Raw genomic sequence first — 16,256 nt, 5'->3', positions numbered from 1 at the left:
CTATACAGGCAAATTTCACAAATTAGATCTGAACCAAACATGCCTAAATGCAAGAGCGTTACCCCCACGAAAATGTGTAGAAACTTTCTGCAGAAACTTTTTAACTACCACAGCATCATAGACTACATTTCCCATAATGCAACAGTGAAATGAAGCGGCATCGGAGGCGCGGCACATTCGGACTTTGTTGCTCAGAAACAGTTTTGCGCGCTGCCGCACGTGTGCGTGTTGGTGTGCGTGTTGGTGTGTGTGTGATGTGGGCAGTTCAAACAAGCAGCTCTGTTAAACGGATTATTAGTAACCTTGAGTGTGATAAAAATCATGCCTGCTAATGGTTCAACAACTGCTTTGGCCAGGCTGTCATCCACCATCTTTATTTACTGAGCAGCGGGATGAAGAGCAGAAGACAGAGGTCCGTCAAAGCTGGAAGCAGCAAAAAGATAAAAGGTAAACTGTTGTTAGCTTAGCTACCTGCTAGCTAGCTAGCTAGCTGTTAGCGTCAGCTGTCAGTCTCACGTTAGTAGCCTCGGATGTTTGCATACTAGCTAATGTTATGTTAAGTTGAGCTCACTTTCTCTTTTGGTTTGTGTTTTAGCATGTGTTGTCAATGTTGTTAACGTTAGGAACGTTAAGCATTTATTTATTAACTTGTTACGCAGTTTGTAGGTTTGCCAAAGGATGCTGAAAGCGAAGTATTACATTATGTTTCCTCTTAGAGGAAAATATTGTCGTTAACATGTTTAACTATAACGTTTGTCTGTTGCTTAGTATAAATGTGTATTTTCATCCGATATTGGTATTTCCTGCTGTGTAGTTTAAAACATCTCAGTATTTGTTGTTGATAAGTACAGCTGCCCTGTGGCTACAAAAGAGACTTTGCTGGTTAACTCTAGATTGAATTTATTATTTGAACTATTCTATACTTGGTGTGTTTAGACCTTGAATATAAGCATTTTAGGGCATTTCCAACAGGTAAAATGATGTGGAATAGTGTCAGGACGCTTTCAAGTGTCAGAGTGTCAAACACTGCTAAGTTCATGCATTATTGTCAGTGGTATCATACCTGTTAAGATAACTGATTTTAAAGTAAAATGTTGCTTCAGGGGTAGGTACAGTAGCCCAGAGGGATTAATCATGGATATTTATTGTAAGCAGTGTCTGCACGTTTGCTAAATCACATGTACAAGTGTCAAGTTGATCCTAAAGCCACTGCACTGTGTATTCTCTGACATATTACCTTAAAACAGAAAAGCCAACATCGGCCTAAGACCTGCAGCAAATGCCACACTTACTTGTCCTATTTTATGGTTGTCTCTGATGTTAGTATTTACAGTGTTTGTATCTTGACTTTGTTGTCATAAGAAATAACTCTTTGCAGTCTCCAGCGATGTGTCCCCCGCCACCAGCCTCCCTCCTCTTGTCGAGGGCCAGCTACGATGCTTCCTGCGGGTGACAATAAGCCGGGTTTTATGGACCGTTCACAAGCCTCCATCTGCAACATTTGTCAGGCTGCGCTGGTGGGGAGAGTCTTCAAACGGGACGCACTTCTTCCCGAGAGATGGATCACATCCGTCACAGAAGACCATCAAGACCACATCCCGCTTCCCCATCCGCTGTGGGCCAAAGCAGTTCACCTCATATCTGACGGGTAACTAAGAAGGCTTTGATATGTTTACATTTCAAATGTTTAAAATCAGCCACGAACCTGTCTTTGATGAACAGATATGAGCTCGCTGGTGCTGGAAGTTCTGACCAAACCGGATCATTTGCCGATCGCACGGGCTGAGGTTGCGGGCATCTCTCGTCTCTCTCTGTCACACCCCATCAGTGGATTTTACACCCTTGTATCGCCGACATCTGAGAAGCTGGGAGAGTTACAGGTGAGTGGAAACCTGAATTCACATTGACCTCCCAACCGCATTTGTGCATGTTTGATGTACTATAAGAGTAGTGAATAGGGAGACGTGCGTTAGGCAAGACAATTAATCTCTACCACCTGCAGGGTTGCTGTTCTGTGGCTGTGACTTTTTTTGTGACTGTGACCAAAAGAGCATCACAAGTAACTTTGGAAGGCAGGGGAACCTAAAACATTGGATGCATAATGCTTTTTAAAACATCTTAAGCCTGTTAACCTACTTGTATCCAATGACAAACAAACAATTAACGATTAATTAAGCACCCATTTGTGAGGTCAAGGTGTTATCATTTTGCACCTGCAGTGTTAAAACCACATCTTACCTTTTTTTGTTTTTACCTCCTCAGGTTTCCATAAATTTGGAGCCTCTCACAGAAGCCTATGACAGCAGCAGCTCAGGTCCCGTCACAGATATCAGCATCGAAAAACTGCCAATGACCACACTACCTGTGCCTTCACGGCCCAGATCGCTCTCAGCTGGCAGTGGGAAAGAATCAGCTGTGAGCAACATTGGGAACACTCCAAGGTTTGAAGTTGTTGCTGTTGTGATGTTACCATTCATACTCAACTGCCTGTGCGTTGTATTAAGAGCCGACTGGTAGTAAGTTTAAATCTGAACATAATAATCTTACTGCATATCTCGCTTTAATATTTTCAGAGGGAAAGACCATTTATATTTCCAAAATGCCCAGAAAGACAAAGAAGACTCACTAGAGAATCAGATGCCGACAACAAACAGATCTCAGAACAGTCAAACTGCTGTGAATCCTTCAAGTCAGGAGCCTTGTGGCCAAGCAACCACTGATATCCTGTCAGGTTGGTTGCAGCTTGACTACTCATCAGATGTACATACAGTAACAATATACTCCTCACAAATACCCAACGTTTTCTCTCATCTCAGTTATTCTGGAGCGTGGGAACAAGCTCAGAAATGCTATGGTGGTATCAGCTTTGAAATATGACATGGATTCTGCCCCGGCTCTGAAAGACACCCCACTACCTCTCCCGAGGGATAACATCCTGCCACCTTCCAAGTTTGTAAAAGAAACAACAACAACAACGTTTTCCATCATCTTACAATGCACATTCTATAATAATTCCTTTGTCTGCAGGCCCTTCCCTTCTCCCGCTGGGGTGTTTCTTCAGAATATTCTTCATGTTGATTCAACTCTCAAGCACTCTGATGATGTTGCTGTAATCTCAGACTGCAGCTTAGACTGTCCTGTTGACATGGACAACAGAGCTGTGGACCTGCTCCTCGGCAGGTACGTGCACATCTGCTTCCAGAGATGTAATGTAATGTAACCAGTTTTTTCTGTCCAACATCTGTACTTTGTCTTTCTTTTTTTGTTTGTTTAGCTTAAACACATCTCCTCTGCCTCTCTGGGATGGAGATGACTCCTTCCCTGGATCTCTGTCTGACCATAGCAGTGTGTGTGGGGACAGTGAGCTCAACGATCCACAATATGATCAGAGCTTACTGGAAAATCTGTTCTACAAAACTCCAGTAAGTAGACTATTTCCTGATGATTGTCAGGGGAAAAGCATGTTTTATGTGTAATACTGTCAGTATTCTTCATCTTTTTATTGTTCTGTTGTCTTTTAGATGTCAGATATCAGACCAAAGGACACTGTGGCGGAGGGCCAAGGAACAGTGTCCTCGAGTAAAAACCAGCTGATGACTGGAGGGTAAGGGCCTTTACATGCTGTTTAAGGGAAACCCTATTTTTTCAGTTTTTTGTGTCTAAGTGACTAATGGGGACAAGAGGCACCACAGAAATTATTTTAAATAATACAAAGCTTAGCTTTCTGTACAACAGCACAACAAACTCTGACAGCACCAGTGTCCCGTAGCACTCCTCGTCCTCTCTCCAACTCTCACTCACATTTTCACCGTTGTCGTGTGGTTACATGACACAGTAACGGAAAGAAAAAGCCAAGAAAATCGTCTTAATGTTGTAAGACATTTATAATAACAATCTTATCCTGTCAGTGGCAAAAACCAGCACTTTTAGTGGACGAACTGCTGCATTCTTCCTCAATACTAAACCAGTTTCTCCTGGTACCACAAGGTACCAGGATATAGATCAGACATAAAGCACAGAAAAAAACATACAGTACAAGAATAGACTAGATTTAAACATACCACCTTTTGTACATTTAAGACACTTACCAATCTTATTTTGACTGTGTCCAGTTCAAACCCAGCGCCTCAGCGGTCTGCAGATGCTGGTGGTATTCCTCCTGGCGTTAGTGCCGAGCAGGTGACTTTGCTGAGTTTGATCAGACTGGCGAGAGTGACCATCGACTCCCTGACCGTACCTACCGGCAGTACAACCACCACACCTAGAAAGACCTCAAGCAAAGGGAAACCTCCTCGACCGTTAACCAGCAAGAAGTGGTGGGTGAAAACATTTAACATTATTTTCATCTTATTTTGAAATAACATTTATGATATCTCCTCTTTTTCATTAGCACATATTTTATTGAGTACGTGTTCCCAATGGCCTCCACTTCCAGTCGACATGATCGTAGAAACAGTGGAGATGGAGAGGTGACCAGAGCTGTTGCCAGTAAAGTCGCAGCAGGAAGTATGAACTTTTATAATCTGCTTTATTGAAACCTATCTGAGTGAGAAACACTGGTACATGTTTGGGACTGACTCTGACTCACTTGTCGTTTTAGCGGTGAAGTTCCATCAGCACTCTGTGTTTCCTGTCCACTTCAGTACAGCAACAGTGAACAAATGGTGTGAAACTGATCTGATCTTCAAGGTTTACTCACGAAAGAGCGACCAAAAGAAAGTAAGTCCCTAAATGTGTTGTTCTCATGTGAGTTTTTCTTGGAATAATAAATTATAATGTTATATAGCACATATAGCACAGCTTCTAAATGTGACACTCTTATGAACTAGAGCTTCCGTGTAAAACAAATAAAACACCTTAAGAATGAAGTGCTGGTGATCACCTTGGCTCCTCTTGTTTTTAGCCAGTTCCCATCGGCGAGGCAGTTCACCCGCTGCGCTGTCTGCTGCAGAGCAAGCAGCTGAGTCAGTCTCTCTTCTTACCTGTGCAGAGTGTACAAGGAAACGGGGAAACACAGGAGATTGGACCTCTCAAGGTAATCTACTTGAGTTTATCTTTACAAGCCTGATATTTGTTATCCAAGTGACTTTCATAGAAGTAATACTGTTGTTCTTCTCAGGTTTCACTAGAACTTGTTAGAGCCAACAAAGATTTCCCTTCTGAAAAAAGTAGAAGCAAGGTGGCTCAGAGAGACGCATCACCTTCACAAACTGCACCCGGTCCGCAGCGAGAGACCAGCTCCCGGTCTCAACATGTTGACATTGACCGGGAGAAGTTACCAGCTCACTCCTTTGAAGATCCCAGGCTGAATGTTTGGACTCCTCAGAAACCCTTGAGAGAACCCTCTCCCCACCCCGGACGCCAGACATCTCCTCGTATGTCACGGCAGCGGGTGGAGGAGGACTCTGAGGTGCTGCTGCATACGTTACTCATGGTGCCAGATGGAAAGAACTTCAACTGTGGGCCCATGCAGGCTCCGAACGTGTACTTGAACTGTAAACTCTGGTGTGATGAGACGGCGAGATCTGTCATCAGCTGGGGTCAGGCAAATCCCTGTTTCAACTTTGTTCAGGTTAGCCCAGGAGATCGAAGCTTGTAACCATCTTTACATTTTTTTACTAGGCTTCAAAGGAAGCAGAATTCTCCTACTTTGTAAATGCAGAATCCCGGTGACCCATATCTTCATCCCTTGTCTCAGGTGACGCCTGTGGCCTTAACAACTAAGCTGCTGGAGCGGATGAATAATAATGTGATGGTAATCGAGGTGTGGCAGAAGACGGGAAGTTCAGGGCAGGATCGACTCCTCGGCATCGTTAAAGTACCGCTCCACCAGTTCTACATGTCATTCAGGCAAGTTGTTGAAACTTCTTGATTGGGTTTGAATTGACACAGAATTTAACTCAATATTTTCCAGTGTTGTTGGCAACTTTTACAGTAAATGAGTAGTAATCAACAGAAAACGTAACCTGCCCTCCGGGAGGCGCTATGGTACTCCTCCAAATAGCATATTTAGTCTTTTATCCTCAATGCATTAAATTTCTTGAATTCTCAGAATGAAACTCCAGGAATGTTCCACCACAAATTACACGACACACACATTCTAAATGTGGACTCCAACATGCCTGCCACAGTGAGGCTGTGCGTGAGACGACTAACCCTCCTCTCTGTTTTTCTTCCCTCCAGGGATCCAAAGATCACCCACCTTCTTCTCCAGGCACAGTACCCTGTTTTAGGGGTGGACTGCTACATGCCAGTCATTGACGTGTTCTCAGGTAGTTGTAAAGGACACCTCAGGGTTGTTTTGGCTATGGGCCGATCGGAGCAAATACTTGCCCTCCAGCGTGCAAGGGATGAAGATTACGACTGCTTGTCTCATGTCATGAGACCAGTTCATCTGCTTGATCACCAGCCTCATTCACAAAAAAAGGTCTGTGTTCATTTTGTGTATGTGTTCTTGTCAAACAGATTACTGCAGATCAGCATTAATGTCCAAAGGTTCATAAAAAGTTTAGGATTCAAATGTCTTGGAAAGTGTTGTGTTGGTGTGATTTTTTTTACCTGAACAAACTACCAGTCTATCTATCACAGCTCCCCAACATGAAAGTATTGCCACGTGAAAGGGCAAAATTATGCTCAGGATCATATTAACATTGAAATGGTCATCAACGGATGAGAGTTCTTTTAATAGACTGTGAACACACCCCCAAGTCACGTCACGTGGTCGCAAATGCAATTTACTATTATATTATTCTATCATCACTTTTTCATCATTTCTAAGCACTTAAGAGATGATTTCATAGATACGTTACAGCCAAAGACTGCATGTTAAATCAGACTTCCACAAAGAGGAAAACACATTGAAAAGCACTTTTCATCACTGGAGATGTCCTGGTAAAGTCCTGGAAGATGATCTCTAGAAAACAGTGGAAACCCTGAAGTTCTTTGAGAATTTCTTTGCTGATGTACAATAAATTATCTTATTAAAACCACAACAAAAACTGCACTAGTATACATATTACAAACAAGTTAGTCAGTAAACACTGCTTCTATTTACATATTTAAAAATAATTGAGTATGTGTGAAGCATGTTAGCCTGTTTATGTTTGATTCATGTGGATTATTTGAGATCATACTGAAGTCATGAAAATGTTAAGCACTGAAATCTCATACTAGTATCGTCTGAAAAGGCTCAGACTCATTGAATTCTTACATTAATGTAAACTGTATATGTCTGTGCGCAGCTTCGTCAGCTCAGAAATGTCACATCTGCCGTCTTTGTTTCTATTGTGTTTCCCCCTCAGGTGATGGCAGCACAAGAGGAAACTATGAGAGAGCATCTGTTTGTGATTAGAGTGGAGAAGGTTGATGGGCTGACACCTCTGCAGTCCACAGTTTGGGGTGAGGCTGACTGCTACGTCCAGTACAGTTTCCCCTGTCAGGAGCGGGACCCTGCTGCAAAATTGGACCAAAGCCTGATAGAGAGTAGTAAGGACATTTAATTGTATAAAACCTTCACCATAAAGAATTTCCCAAGACGTTTTTCCTCCCTCTGCGTCAGTCTGACCTGTATCTCGTCTCCCAACAGGCGTGCACCTGAAGCCGTTCCGTACCACCACAACTCTCTGTGTCCCTGACCCGGTGTTTGGACACACTGAGACTCATGTGCTTCTGGCTCCTGAAGGAGTTCCAGTTCAGAGGCTGCTGCTCAGCTCTCTTTCTAGTCAAGGCCTAAGCAGTGGAGGGGGTGTCCAGTTTGAAGTCTGGTGCAGGTTTGTGGTTGTTATTGGAATGTCATATCTTAATATGACTTCATACTTACAGCTTTCATATAAAGGATTGTGTGTGTGTGTCTGTAGATATTATTATCCAAACGTTCGAGACCAGCTTGTGGCCAAAGGAATGCTTCCATTGTCCAAGCTGTGTGCCATGGTCACCATGCAGAGACAGCATCCTAATGAGGCTCAGCTGTTCTCCCTGCCCCTGATTCCCAGGACAGACAGTCCCACGGGACATCAGCCTCAGCCCTCAGGTACACAGACACTCAGAGTAATGGCCATGATGTAATGCATTGACACGTTTAGTATTCTATAAGTTGTGGCTGATCTGTTGTGGTTCTCAGGCTTACTAGATGTGTGCGTTCGGTACAAGCACCGACCAGTAAGACCTGAACGTCAGACTGGTAAAGGAGCTGCCTCTCGCGTTGTGACACTCGTGGTTCAAGTGCACAGAGCATCAGGTCTGCAGGCCGCAGCCAGGTACATCTCTACCACCGTCCTATCGGGAGCTTTATTTGTTTTTATGGAATGGAAATTCCCCTTAGCAATGCTATCAAACATAAAACGTTGGTCTGAGAGCAAATCTTTCAGCAGCAGAGATTTCAAATCCTCACGGCATCACACAGAAAGTATTTGCAAATGTCTTATAGAAATTGAACAGATACGGCCTCACTGGCTTCAATCTGGTGTTGTGCTTCTGCCTTTCTGTTTCAGGGTTTTATCAGAACAAGATGAACGATTCAGCTACTTTGCCGGTGTGGGAGTGAACTCTTACATCACAGTCGAGCTCTCCTTCCTGCCTGAGAGTGAAAGGAGGTGCACCCGCGTAGCCGCCAGGACCTTCTGCCCGGAGTTCGACCACCACATGGAGCTGACCTGTGATCTGCTGTCTGTGAGGAGCAGCGGAGAAACCTGCAGCTTGGCTGAGCAGCTGGAGGAAGCCTCTGCTGTCTTCACTGTCTGGAACAGAGACAGTCGCAAAGGTGTATAAAGCTCATTTTGGTTTTATTTACCGCATTTTATAGATTGTAAGTGATTTGAAGCAGTGATTTTGTAAATGTTCGTCAATAATATCTGCAAGTTACTAATTTGTTTTGTGATATTTCTTGCAGCGGTGCACACTTATAAACCTAAGGATGTGGTGTTGGGCACGGTGAAAATACCTCTCGCTGATCTCATCCATAAAAGAACAGGTATGCTGCGCTCTCGGTGAATGCTGGGTCCAATCGTTTTTCTGACAGAAACAAAGTCATTTTTGTTTCTTTTTCCACATATAAAGGTATTTCTGGCTGGTTTGGAGTGTACATACCTCAGGAAACAAGCTCTTCTCTGCACCAGCACATCTTGGCCGGGGGCCTCGAGATCTCCGCCAACTTCGCCCACCACTCGGACAGGGAAAGAGTCATTAAAGCTGCTCAGGGTTTGAGCTGGGAAATAGAACATCATGAAACACAAGTTGATGAAGAAGCTTGGGAAGACGGCGTGAGAAAAATGTCTTTGACTTTCTCGATGCCCAGAGCGTGGATACCTGTCCACTGCTTGCTTCTGCCGGGCCTCAGTGAGCTGGAGCGCTCCACCTACTGCTACTTCAGGTACAAGTTCTACGACCAGGAGGCCTTCTGCTCCCAGATGAAACACCCCTCTGTTGAGGAGGCAGGCCACGCCACGGTGGCTTTCCAGGACAGGAGAGCTGTGGAGCTGAGGAGCACTCAGCCCTTGATGTGGTATCTTCAAGAGGAAAAGCTGGAGGTTCAGGTGTGGGTTGCCTTCACAAAAGACAAAACCCAAAGGCCCCGAGACACAGACCGACTGGTGGGTTCAGCGTTTGTTGACCTGTCCTCTCTGGCAAAGACACCCACGCAGAAGCTTACTCTCAGTGGTAAGAAATTGCTACTCGTGTTATAATTGAACTCTTTGTTATTGCTGTCGTAACATTATGGCTTTATTTCTTTACAGGAGTGTATCCACTGTTCAGACGCTCAGCAGCAGATCTACAGGGGGCTGCTCTCAGGGTGCACATTACACTGACGGCAGGTTCTGTCCCTGTGGAAGTGGGGACAGTCCCTGCTGGAGTTGACCCCCAAGTGGAGTCGGACAGCCAGGAGGAGCTCTTACCAGAAAAGGTGGGAGCAGCAGATCGAGCCCCCTCGCCCGCTACACCCAGAACATCACAAAGCAGACACAAGAATAAATCCTCCAGAACAACTCCAGACATCACATCGGTGCAGCACACAGAAATGAGCACGGATGAATCGTTCCCTGTGACTGTTGCAGTGGACCGCGCCATGCACCTGAATCTGAAGGGTGAGCTTGTGACCTGAAGTCTTTTTTTTAAACATATGTTATGTAATTGATAATAATGTGTGTTATGTTTCTCTGGCAGGCTGTCCCTTAGCAGAGCGCAGTGAAGGGTCACCATGCTGCTGTGTTTCGTACGTCACTGCCGACTCTGCTGAACCAGTGTCCACAGCTGTCATAGCCAACACTGACTGCCCTGCGTGGGACCATCAACATGAGTGCAGGTCGAGTTGTATAACAGACATTAACTCAAATCTTTGAGGAGATCCATGATCGGAACGATCACATATCAGGCTGATGATTTGTATCCAATTTACAGGCTTTCAAAGCAGCTCCTTGTCGATCCACAACAGTCTCTCGTGTTCAAAGTCTGGCACAAAGGAGGTACAGGAAGCAGTTTCCCTTCATGATGTGTGTTACATCGATCTGCCTGATGTATCAATTCACTCTTGGGTTGTTTTTTCTTCCATAGAAACAGAGAGGGTTATTGGATTTGCCTCTGTGGACCTGTCCCCCTTAGTCTGTGGGTTCCAGTCAGTGTGTGGTTGGTACAACATCACAGACTTCAGTGGTCAGTGTCACGGCCAGCTGAAAGTGTCCATCACTCCACACAAGGGGGTCCAAGATCTCAAGGAACAGAGAAAAACTGTGAATGAAGAAGCTTCCAAAAATTCACCGGTGAGAGAAAGTATTCATACACACAGTAAAAAAAACAAAAACAAAAAAACTTGTAATCGTGATGGATGAAAATCTTTTTATTAGCAAGCTTTATTCCAGGCACTCCCTCTCAGCTACCATACCACAGCCACATACAGCAGCTTCCCCTCTCACATCAGCCGATACCCCGAGCAGAAGATCTCGTCACCTGACCACACGGACGGGCTGTTCTCTGAAAGGTTTGTAGAACAATTACCAAAGACTGTATGGAATATGGACGTGGTCTCTGTTTCCTGAAGAGCCATTGTGAAGCTCAGAGTGGGCGGCTCCTTGTTAGTGACGACACAGACTAACTCCCGGCTAATCCAAAAATGGCCAAAGAGGTGTGTAGCTGAGGCGGGCTCAGGTGACGCAGCAGAGGAGACCGCTAACAGCTGGCGAGCTGAGACGGCCCCCACCTGTCACTCAAAGTGGCCACGCCCACGGCCTTAATTAAACCTGACTTTAAGCCTTAGTACAAGTTAAACGAGTGAGTGGATTCGCGGGTCACATAAAATGACGCGGCGGGCCGGATTCGCCTTGAGTTTGACACATGTGCATCAGAGGGTGCACGAGTGTCTTAGAACTGTTGGAGTAGTAGAGTCAACAATAGTGAGTTATTTTAAAAATAGTGTTGCTGTTTAAACATTTTGTTGACATATAAATAATAAATCAATGTTGATTGTTTTCAATTAATTCTCTCTTTTTTCTCACAAAAAGAACAATAAGAGTACCGATAGTACTAGTATTGATACTCGTTTATTATCAGACACTTTGCATCTTCAGTGTTGATACGTAGATTCTGTCCAGCTTCATGTGTTCCAACACATGAACCAGTGATTCACAATCACAAAGAAAACATGTTGAACTAGTTTACAACTGCCTGTTAACAATTCAATTATAATACCGGTAGAAGCAGCTGCTGTCTTTAACCTCAAATACCTTTTGGAACTTCTTTAGTGATGTAACTTTGATCCTTTTATTGATCAGCTTCAGTTTTGTTAAAATCACTTAAAGTTAAACAGATTGCAGTACTTCTTCTTTATAGTCACCATCATGTCATACACTTGTAGTAATACGATATTCAATTAGAGAGGTAGAAACATAGAACATTGATTTTGTTTTGTTGTTTTATTTGGGAGAAACCTGCATGTCAGGAGAAAACCCACGTGAGGGGGGGAGGGTGGAGGTCAACAAAACAATTGGCATAATCGTTTGATGTATTTACTCATCGTCTGTACTTCTGTTCAGGTCAAGTGAGAGTGACCGGCACTATGAGCACATGGACAACGTACGTCATTACCATCAGAGTCTGCAGGAGCAAACAGCAGCTCATTCTGTCTGCAGCAGCAGTGCTGCGGACATCAATCCCTCCAGCTCATTTCTGTTTTCAGCACTCAGGTATCATTCCTCAGAGATACAGCCCATTACAATTCATGAAGTGATTGTTAGCTTTGACTAGACACCTCGTTGTTTTCACAGGAAAAAACTCAGTGAGCTGGACAACATCCAGAGATACTTCAGCCGTAAGATTTCAACACCCACATTCCCGTCCATGAGTGAGCAGGACTGTCACGCCAAGGAGCAGAGGGACACGGAGACGGACACATGTCAGCTTCTTCTCAAGTCAAACCACTTAGTTGGACAAGTCAACAATATCATGAGTGGTGAGCTCTTTTACATGATTAAGGGCGTCCACTTAACGGGTCTGAAGTTAGCAGCAATGTTTTCCATCAGTCGTAGTCTGTAGATCTCAAGTGAGATCATTTTAGCATTTAAAACTGTTACAAATGATGGTACTTTTTTCTTAAATGTCCAATATATTGTCATTTTACCATTTAAAGATCATTCTTGGCAGGTCATTGAGCAATCTGGGCATTGGCAGATCATTCTGTACCCAATCAAAGTTGGGTAAACTAGAACAGTTGACCCAGAGTTCATTGTGGACACAGTCTACTGTTAAGCTTAGACACTTGTACCATGAATGGAGGCAGCACTGTACCTTCTGACTTCTTCAGTGCTGCTGACATTTCAACTACTGGAATAAAGTCGACACTGCATTTCTGTCACTCTAAAAGTACACATGCCATTACAATTGTTATACTGTACTTTAGGGCTGCAACTGATGATTGTTTTCATCATTAATCTGGACGTTATTTTCTCGATGAATCAATTTATGATTTGATCTGTATACTTTCCAACGGGATGAATTCAAATTGCTTGTGTTATCTGACCGAACAGTCCAACACTTAAAGAAAAGCATCAAATTCTTAAATTCGATTTTTTTTTTTTGGCAAAGCTGTGTGACTTTCGAGTGGTGACTTTTAGAGATTACTGACAAAGAACAGGAAAAAGTATTTCCTTAAAACTATGACCGTGAATGCACTTAATGATAACTGAAAAACAGAGAGAGTATGAAATGATAATAAATCAGCCTGATCTTCTCAAGACAGTGTTGCTCAAATCTTTACTGTCCTCTTCATCCAGGTCTACGAGGAAACCACCTCGAAACGATTCCCTCAGATCCCCAGAGCGGCGCAACAACGTCCCCTGTTGGAGACGACAACGTTCAGACTCTCCCTGGGAGTATCTCCAGTCCACGCAGAGCTTCAAATTCTTTCCAAGAAGATGTGTCGCCTCTGCACTCGCCAAAGATGTCTGAAGACCACACCGACTCTGAGCCTGAGGAAGAAAAGGACAGTCGCGGCCGCAAGGTTACTGTGTCCGAGGAGGAAAGCGAAGAAGGGACAGACGAAGACGGGACGGGTAACACACAGGATGAGGAAGCTGATGATGATGATGATGAGGAAGATGAAGATTACGAGGAGGTTGTGGTGGAGCCGAGGCCTCTCAATGAGGTGACCTCTTTTACAGACAAAACCAGTCCTTGGACCAGCGTCCTATCAGACCCCGACCTGGTTTCTCTGGAGGCGCCAGAGGAGCCGTTTCTGAGCGAAGATGAGGACGAGAGAAGGCAGATGGTAACGCATGACTGTGGCGGTAAACACAAATATGCCCGACGACAAGAAAGTGAAGAAAGTGACAGTTCTAATGGATCAGCAGGAGACGGTTCAGACACAGAGAGAGATAGTGAAAGGACACCGCAAGCTTCAGATGAAAGACGAGCACAAGAGCCCAACAGCCCCAACGAGGAGTCAAGTGACAGAGCTTCATCACCCACCATAGATACCCATGATGCTTCATGCTCCGTGGACATTCCACTCCAACCGTATCCTTGAACTATATTTGTTGTTGTTGTCTGTCTGGATATGAGATTAGTTGTTGCTGTTATTTGTTTTAGAGGATCATTTTAGATTGTAACACCTAGTCTGCTCCACCTTTGACGTGCAGGTGTAATGTCATCAACAGATGCAGCCACCCGCTGTCACTGGTTCTTCGTGTGACTTAGTTTGGAACTGTGAAGTTAGTGGGATGATGCAGATTAGCTTGGAGAGAAAGAGGTCTCCCCACAAGATAAAAATATTTCAACAATGTGTGCGCATTTTGGCTTTTTTTAAACAAACTTTAAAGACCACACTCGCAGACACACACTCCTAAAATGTAACATACAGTCCATGTCGCCAGTACAGTTGGTACACAGGATGTTGAGGCGAATAAACACCAGCTGACTAAAGACCTAAAGTCTTTGTTTGTCACTTTGACTCATTAGGTGAGTTAAAATGTCCCTTTTTGTTATTTACCAGTTTTATCTCGTGCATCTTTGATCGTAACTGGGAGACCATCATACTATATTTCATTGTTTTTTTTAACATTTAACATCCAGTTTGGTCCCTAATTTCTTCCTTCCCTCTCACCAACTGGAGGCATCTATGCGAGTCATACGTTTAGCTCCTTCTTTCTCCCAGGCGGCCAGTCACCCGGTGAGTATTTGTCACCAGCTCTACTCACTCGCTCCCTCTCACTGAGTCCCGGAATATCTCTGTTTCAGTTATTACTTCTGAGTATTCAGGATTTTTCTTACATTTCGGAAATATGTTTGTCCTGACATCAGGGACAAACTGCCAAGTAAAAACTATGCGTCATTAATAAAATCACTTAACACATGACGCATACTGAACACAGACCTGTCAAGAATGCTGACACTGGATCAACTAAAGTTTAGTATAATTGAACTGCCACCATTAACAGCTTGGGGCCCACCCACTATCTGACTTGTATAAATATTTAAACAAGATGCTGTACATACTGTGATAAGATCGTGAGTACATATATTGGTTTGTGTCATGTGTCCTCTATCGGCCCTCATTCAGTCTCGATTGCAGTCTGAATGTTTTTTCCCCGGTCACATCTTCTTTTGACACGTTAGCCTTTAGCTTTGGGAAAGGAGTTAACAAAGTAGTGTGAACGGTCTTAAGATCAACAAAATAATGTGTGTTGTTATCCCATGTGTCACTTCCAGTTCACTCTATTCAAGAACACTGCTCTAATGTAACATGCGGTGGCTGCTTCATGAGAGAACACTCCCTTCTGCCCCGAGTATGAATCCATCATCAACCGTCAGGGCTCAGGCATTTGCACGCTGCGCTGAACAACAATTGCAACACAACAAAACCAGTCCGGTAAAAGGTGGTTTGGTTTGTCAAATGGCACATCATGAGTTAACACAGAATTCAGAGCATACAACACGACACATAAGAAACACGATATTATGTACAACTGGGGAAGCGTACTCATATTATGCAGACGTTTCCTCGGAGGACTTCCCAGTGTCTAATAGGTCTGATGGACATGTACTTCTGCATCACACCATTGTATATGAATCCAGCTTCAAGGAGGGTGTGGAGATATCAGATATGTGTCGGTGTCTGAGGTGGGAGGTGTGGCCGTCTTTGAGGGAAGAACCGTTTTTAAAGAGCCGGTTCAAACTGGTCACTTGTTGCTGATCTCCAGATTGTGCTTCAAGTAACACAGAGAGACGCGTGACGAGCCTGTTGAGCCAGAAAAAGGCTTTCTCTGTTTGAGCAGTCTCTCATATGTGACCACACACACCTCAAACACACACTAAATTATCCTTTGACTAAGCAGTACGCCTTGTTTGCTTTTTAATACACTAGAAAATCATATTCTTAGGCTCATTATTTGCTGCGGCACTCACACTGCAGGTATGTTTCTGTGTTGATCTTCCCAGGGGCCGAGCATCCCACCTCACAGAGGTCCTCGACAGCGTCCCAACATTTCGCCGTCATCCATGAAGAAGGAGACTGAAAGAATATCAAAGATATTTGCGGCTCACTTTGATGACAGTCACTAGTACGTGGTGTTTTTTAACTGTTGTGCAGCTCTGGTTTCAGATCATGAAAATTAAATGTAACATTTTGTATTTTTATGAATAAATATAAATTGAACTGTATGTTTGCGTTGGACTTTTTTTCTTGAGTCGTACCAGAACCTGCTTCTTGGAACAGGCCTCAGGCTACATTAAGATTCATGTCCTGACTGAACCTGTGCTTCATCGGTTTGGTAAGA

General features: G+C 44.0%; 1 protein-coding gene across 3 annotated transcripts; it reads left to right on the top strand.

The window, feature by feature from the left end:
* Positions 1-392: 392 nt before the first annotated feature.
* On the top strand, positions 393-16,124 carry c2cd3 (C2 domain containing 3 centriole elongation regulator; the record flags this gene model as incomplete). 3 transcript variants are annotated; one of them, XM_079271966.1, is made up of 33 exons in its annotated part: positions 393-447; positions 1,379-1,648; positions 1,723-1,880; positions 2,263-2,441; positions 2,574-2,731; positions 2,817-2,949; positions 3,028-3,180; positions 3,275-3,422; positions 3,522-3,604; positions 4,113-4,316; positions 4,391-4,506; positions 4,601-4,719; positions 4,904-5,035; positions 5,120-5,572; positions 5,699-5,850; positions 6,184-6,427; positions 7,302-7,485; positions 7,586-7,769; positions 7,857-8,029; positions 8,120-8,255; positions 8,490-8,758; positions 8,888-8,968; positions 9,055-9,654; positions 9,732-10,079; positions 10,159-10,297; positions 10,393-10,457; positions 10,546-10,751; positions 10,851-10,969; positions 12,021-12,170; positions 12,252-12,436; positions 13,257-13,998; positions 14,554-14,650; positions 15,919-16,124. In XM_079271966.1, the coding sequence occupies 33 exons, from the start codon at positions 393-395 to the stop codon at positions 16,039-16,041; spliced, it is 6,558 nt and encodes a 2,185-aa protein (XP_079128092.1). In that variant the 3' UTR covers positions 16,042-16,124. The 3 variants fall into 3 exon arrangements, with proteins under 3 accessions (XP_079128092.1, XP_079128091.1, XP_079128093.1); XM_079271965.1 differs by having other exon boundaries at positions 10,836-10,969; XM_079271967.1 differs by lacking the exon at positions 15,919-16,124 and adding an exon at positions 15,190-15,748 and having other exon boundaries at positions 10,836-10,969.
* Between the last annotated feature and the right edge of the window lie 132 nt (positions 16,125-16,256).

The sequence above is a fragment of the Melanostigma gelatinosum genome, assembly GCF_949748355.1.
Source record: "Melanostigma gelatinosum genome assembly, chromosome: 7".
NCBI classification, from domain to species: Eukaryota; Metazoa; Chordata; class Actinopteri; order Perciformes; family Zoarcidae; genus Melanostigma; species Melanostigma gelatinosum.
The sequence above is the reverse complement of the archived record's forward strand: the minus strand, read 5'-3'. Positions and strand labels throughout refer to the sequence as shown.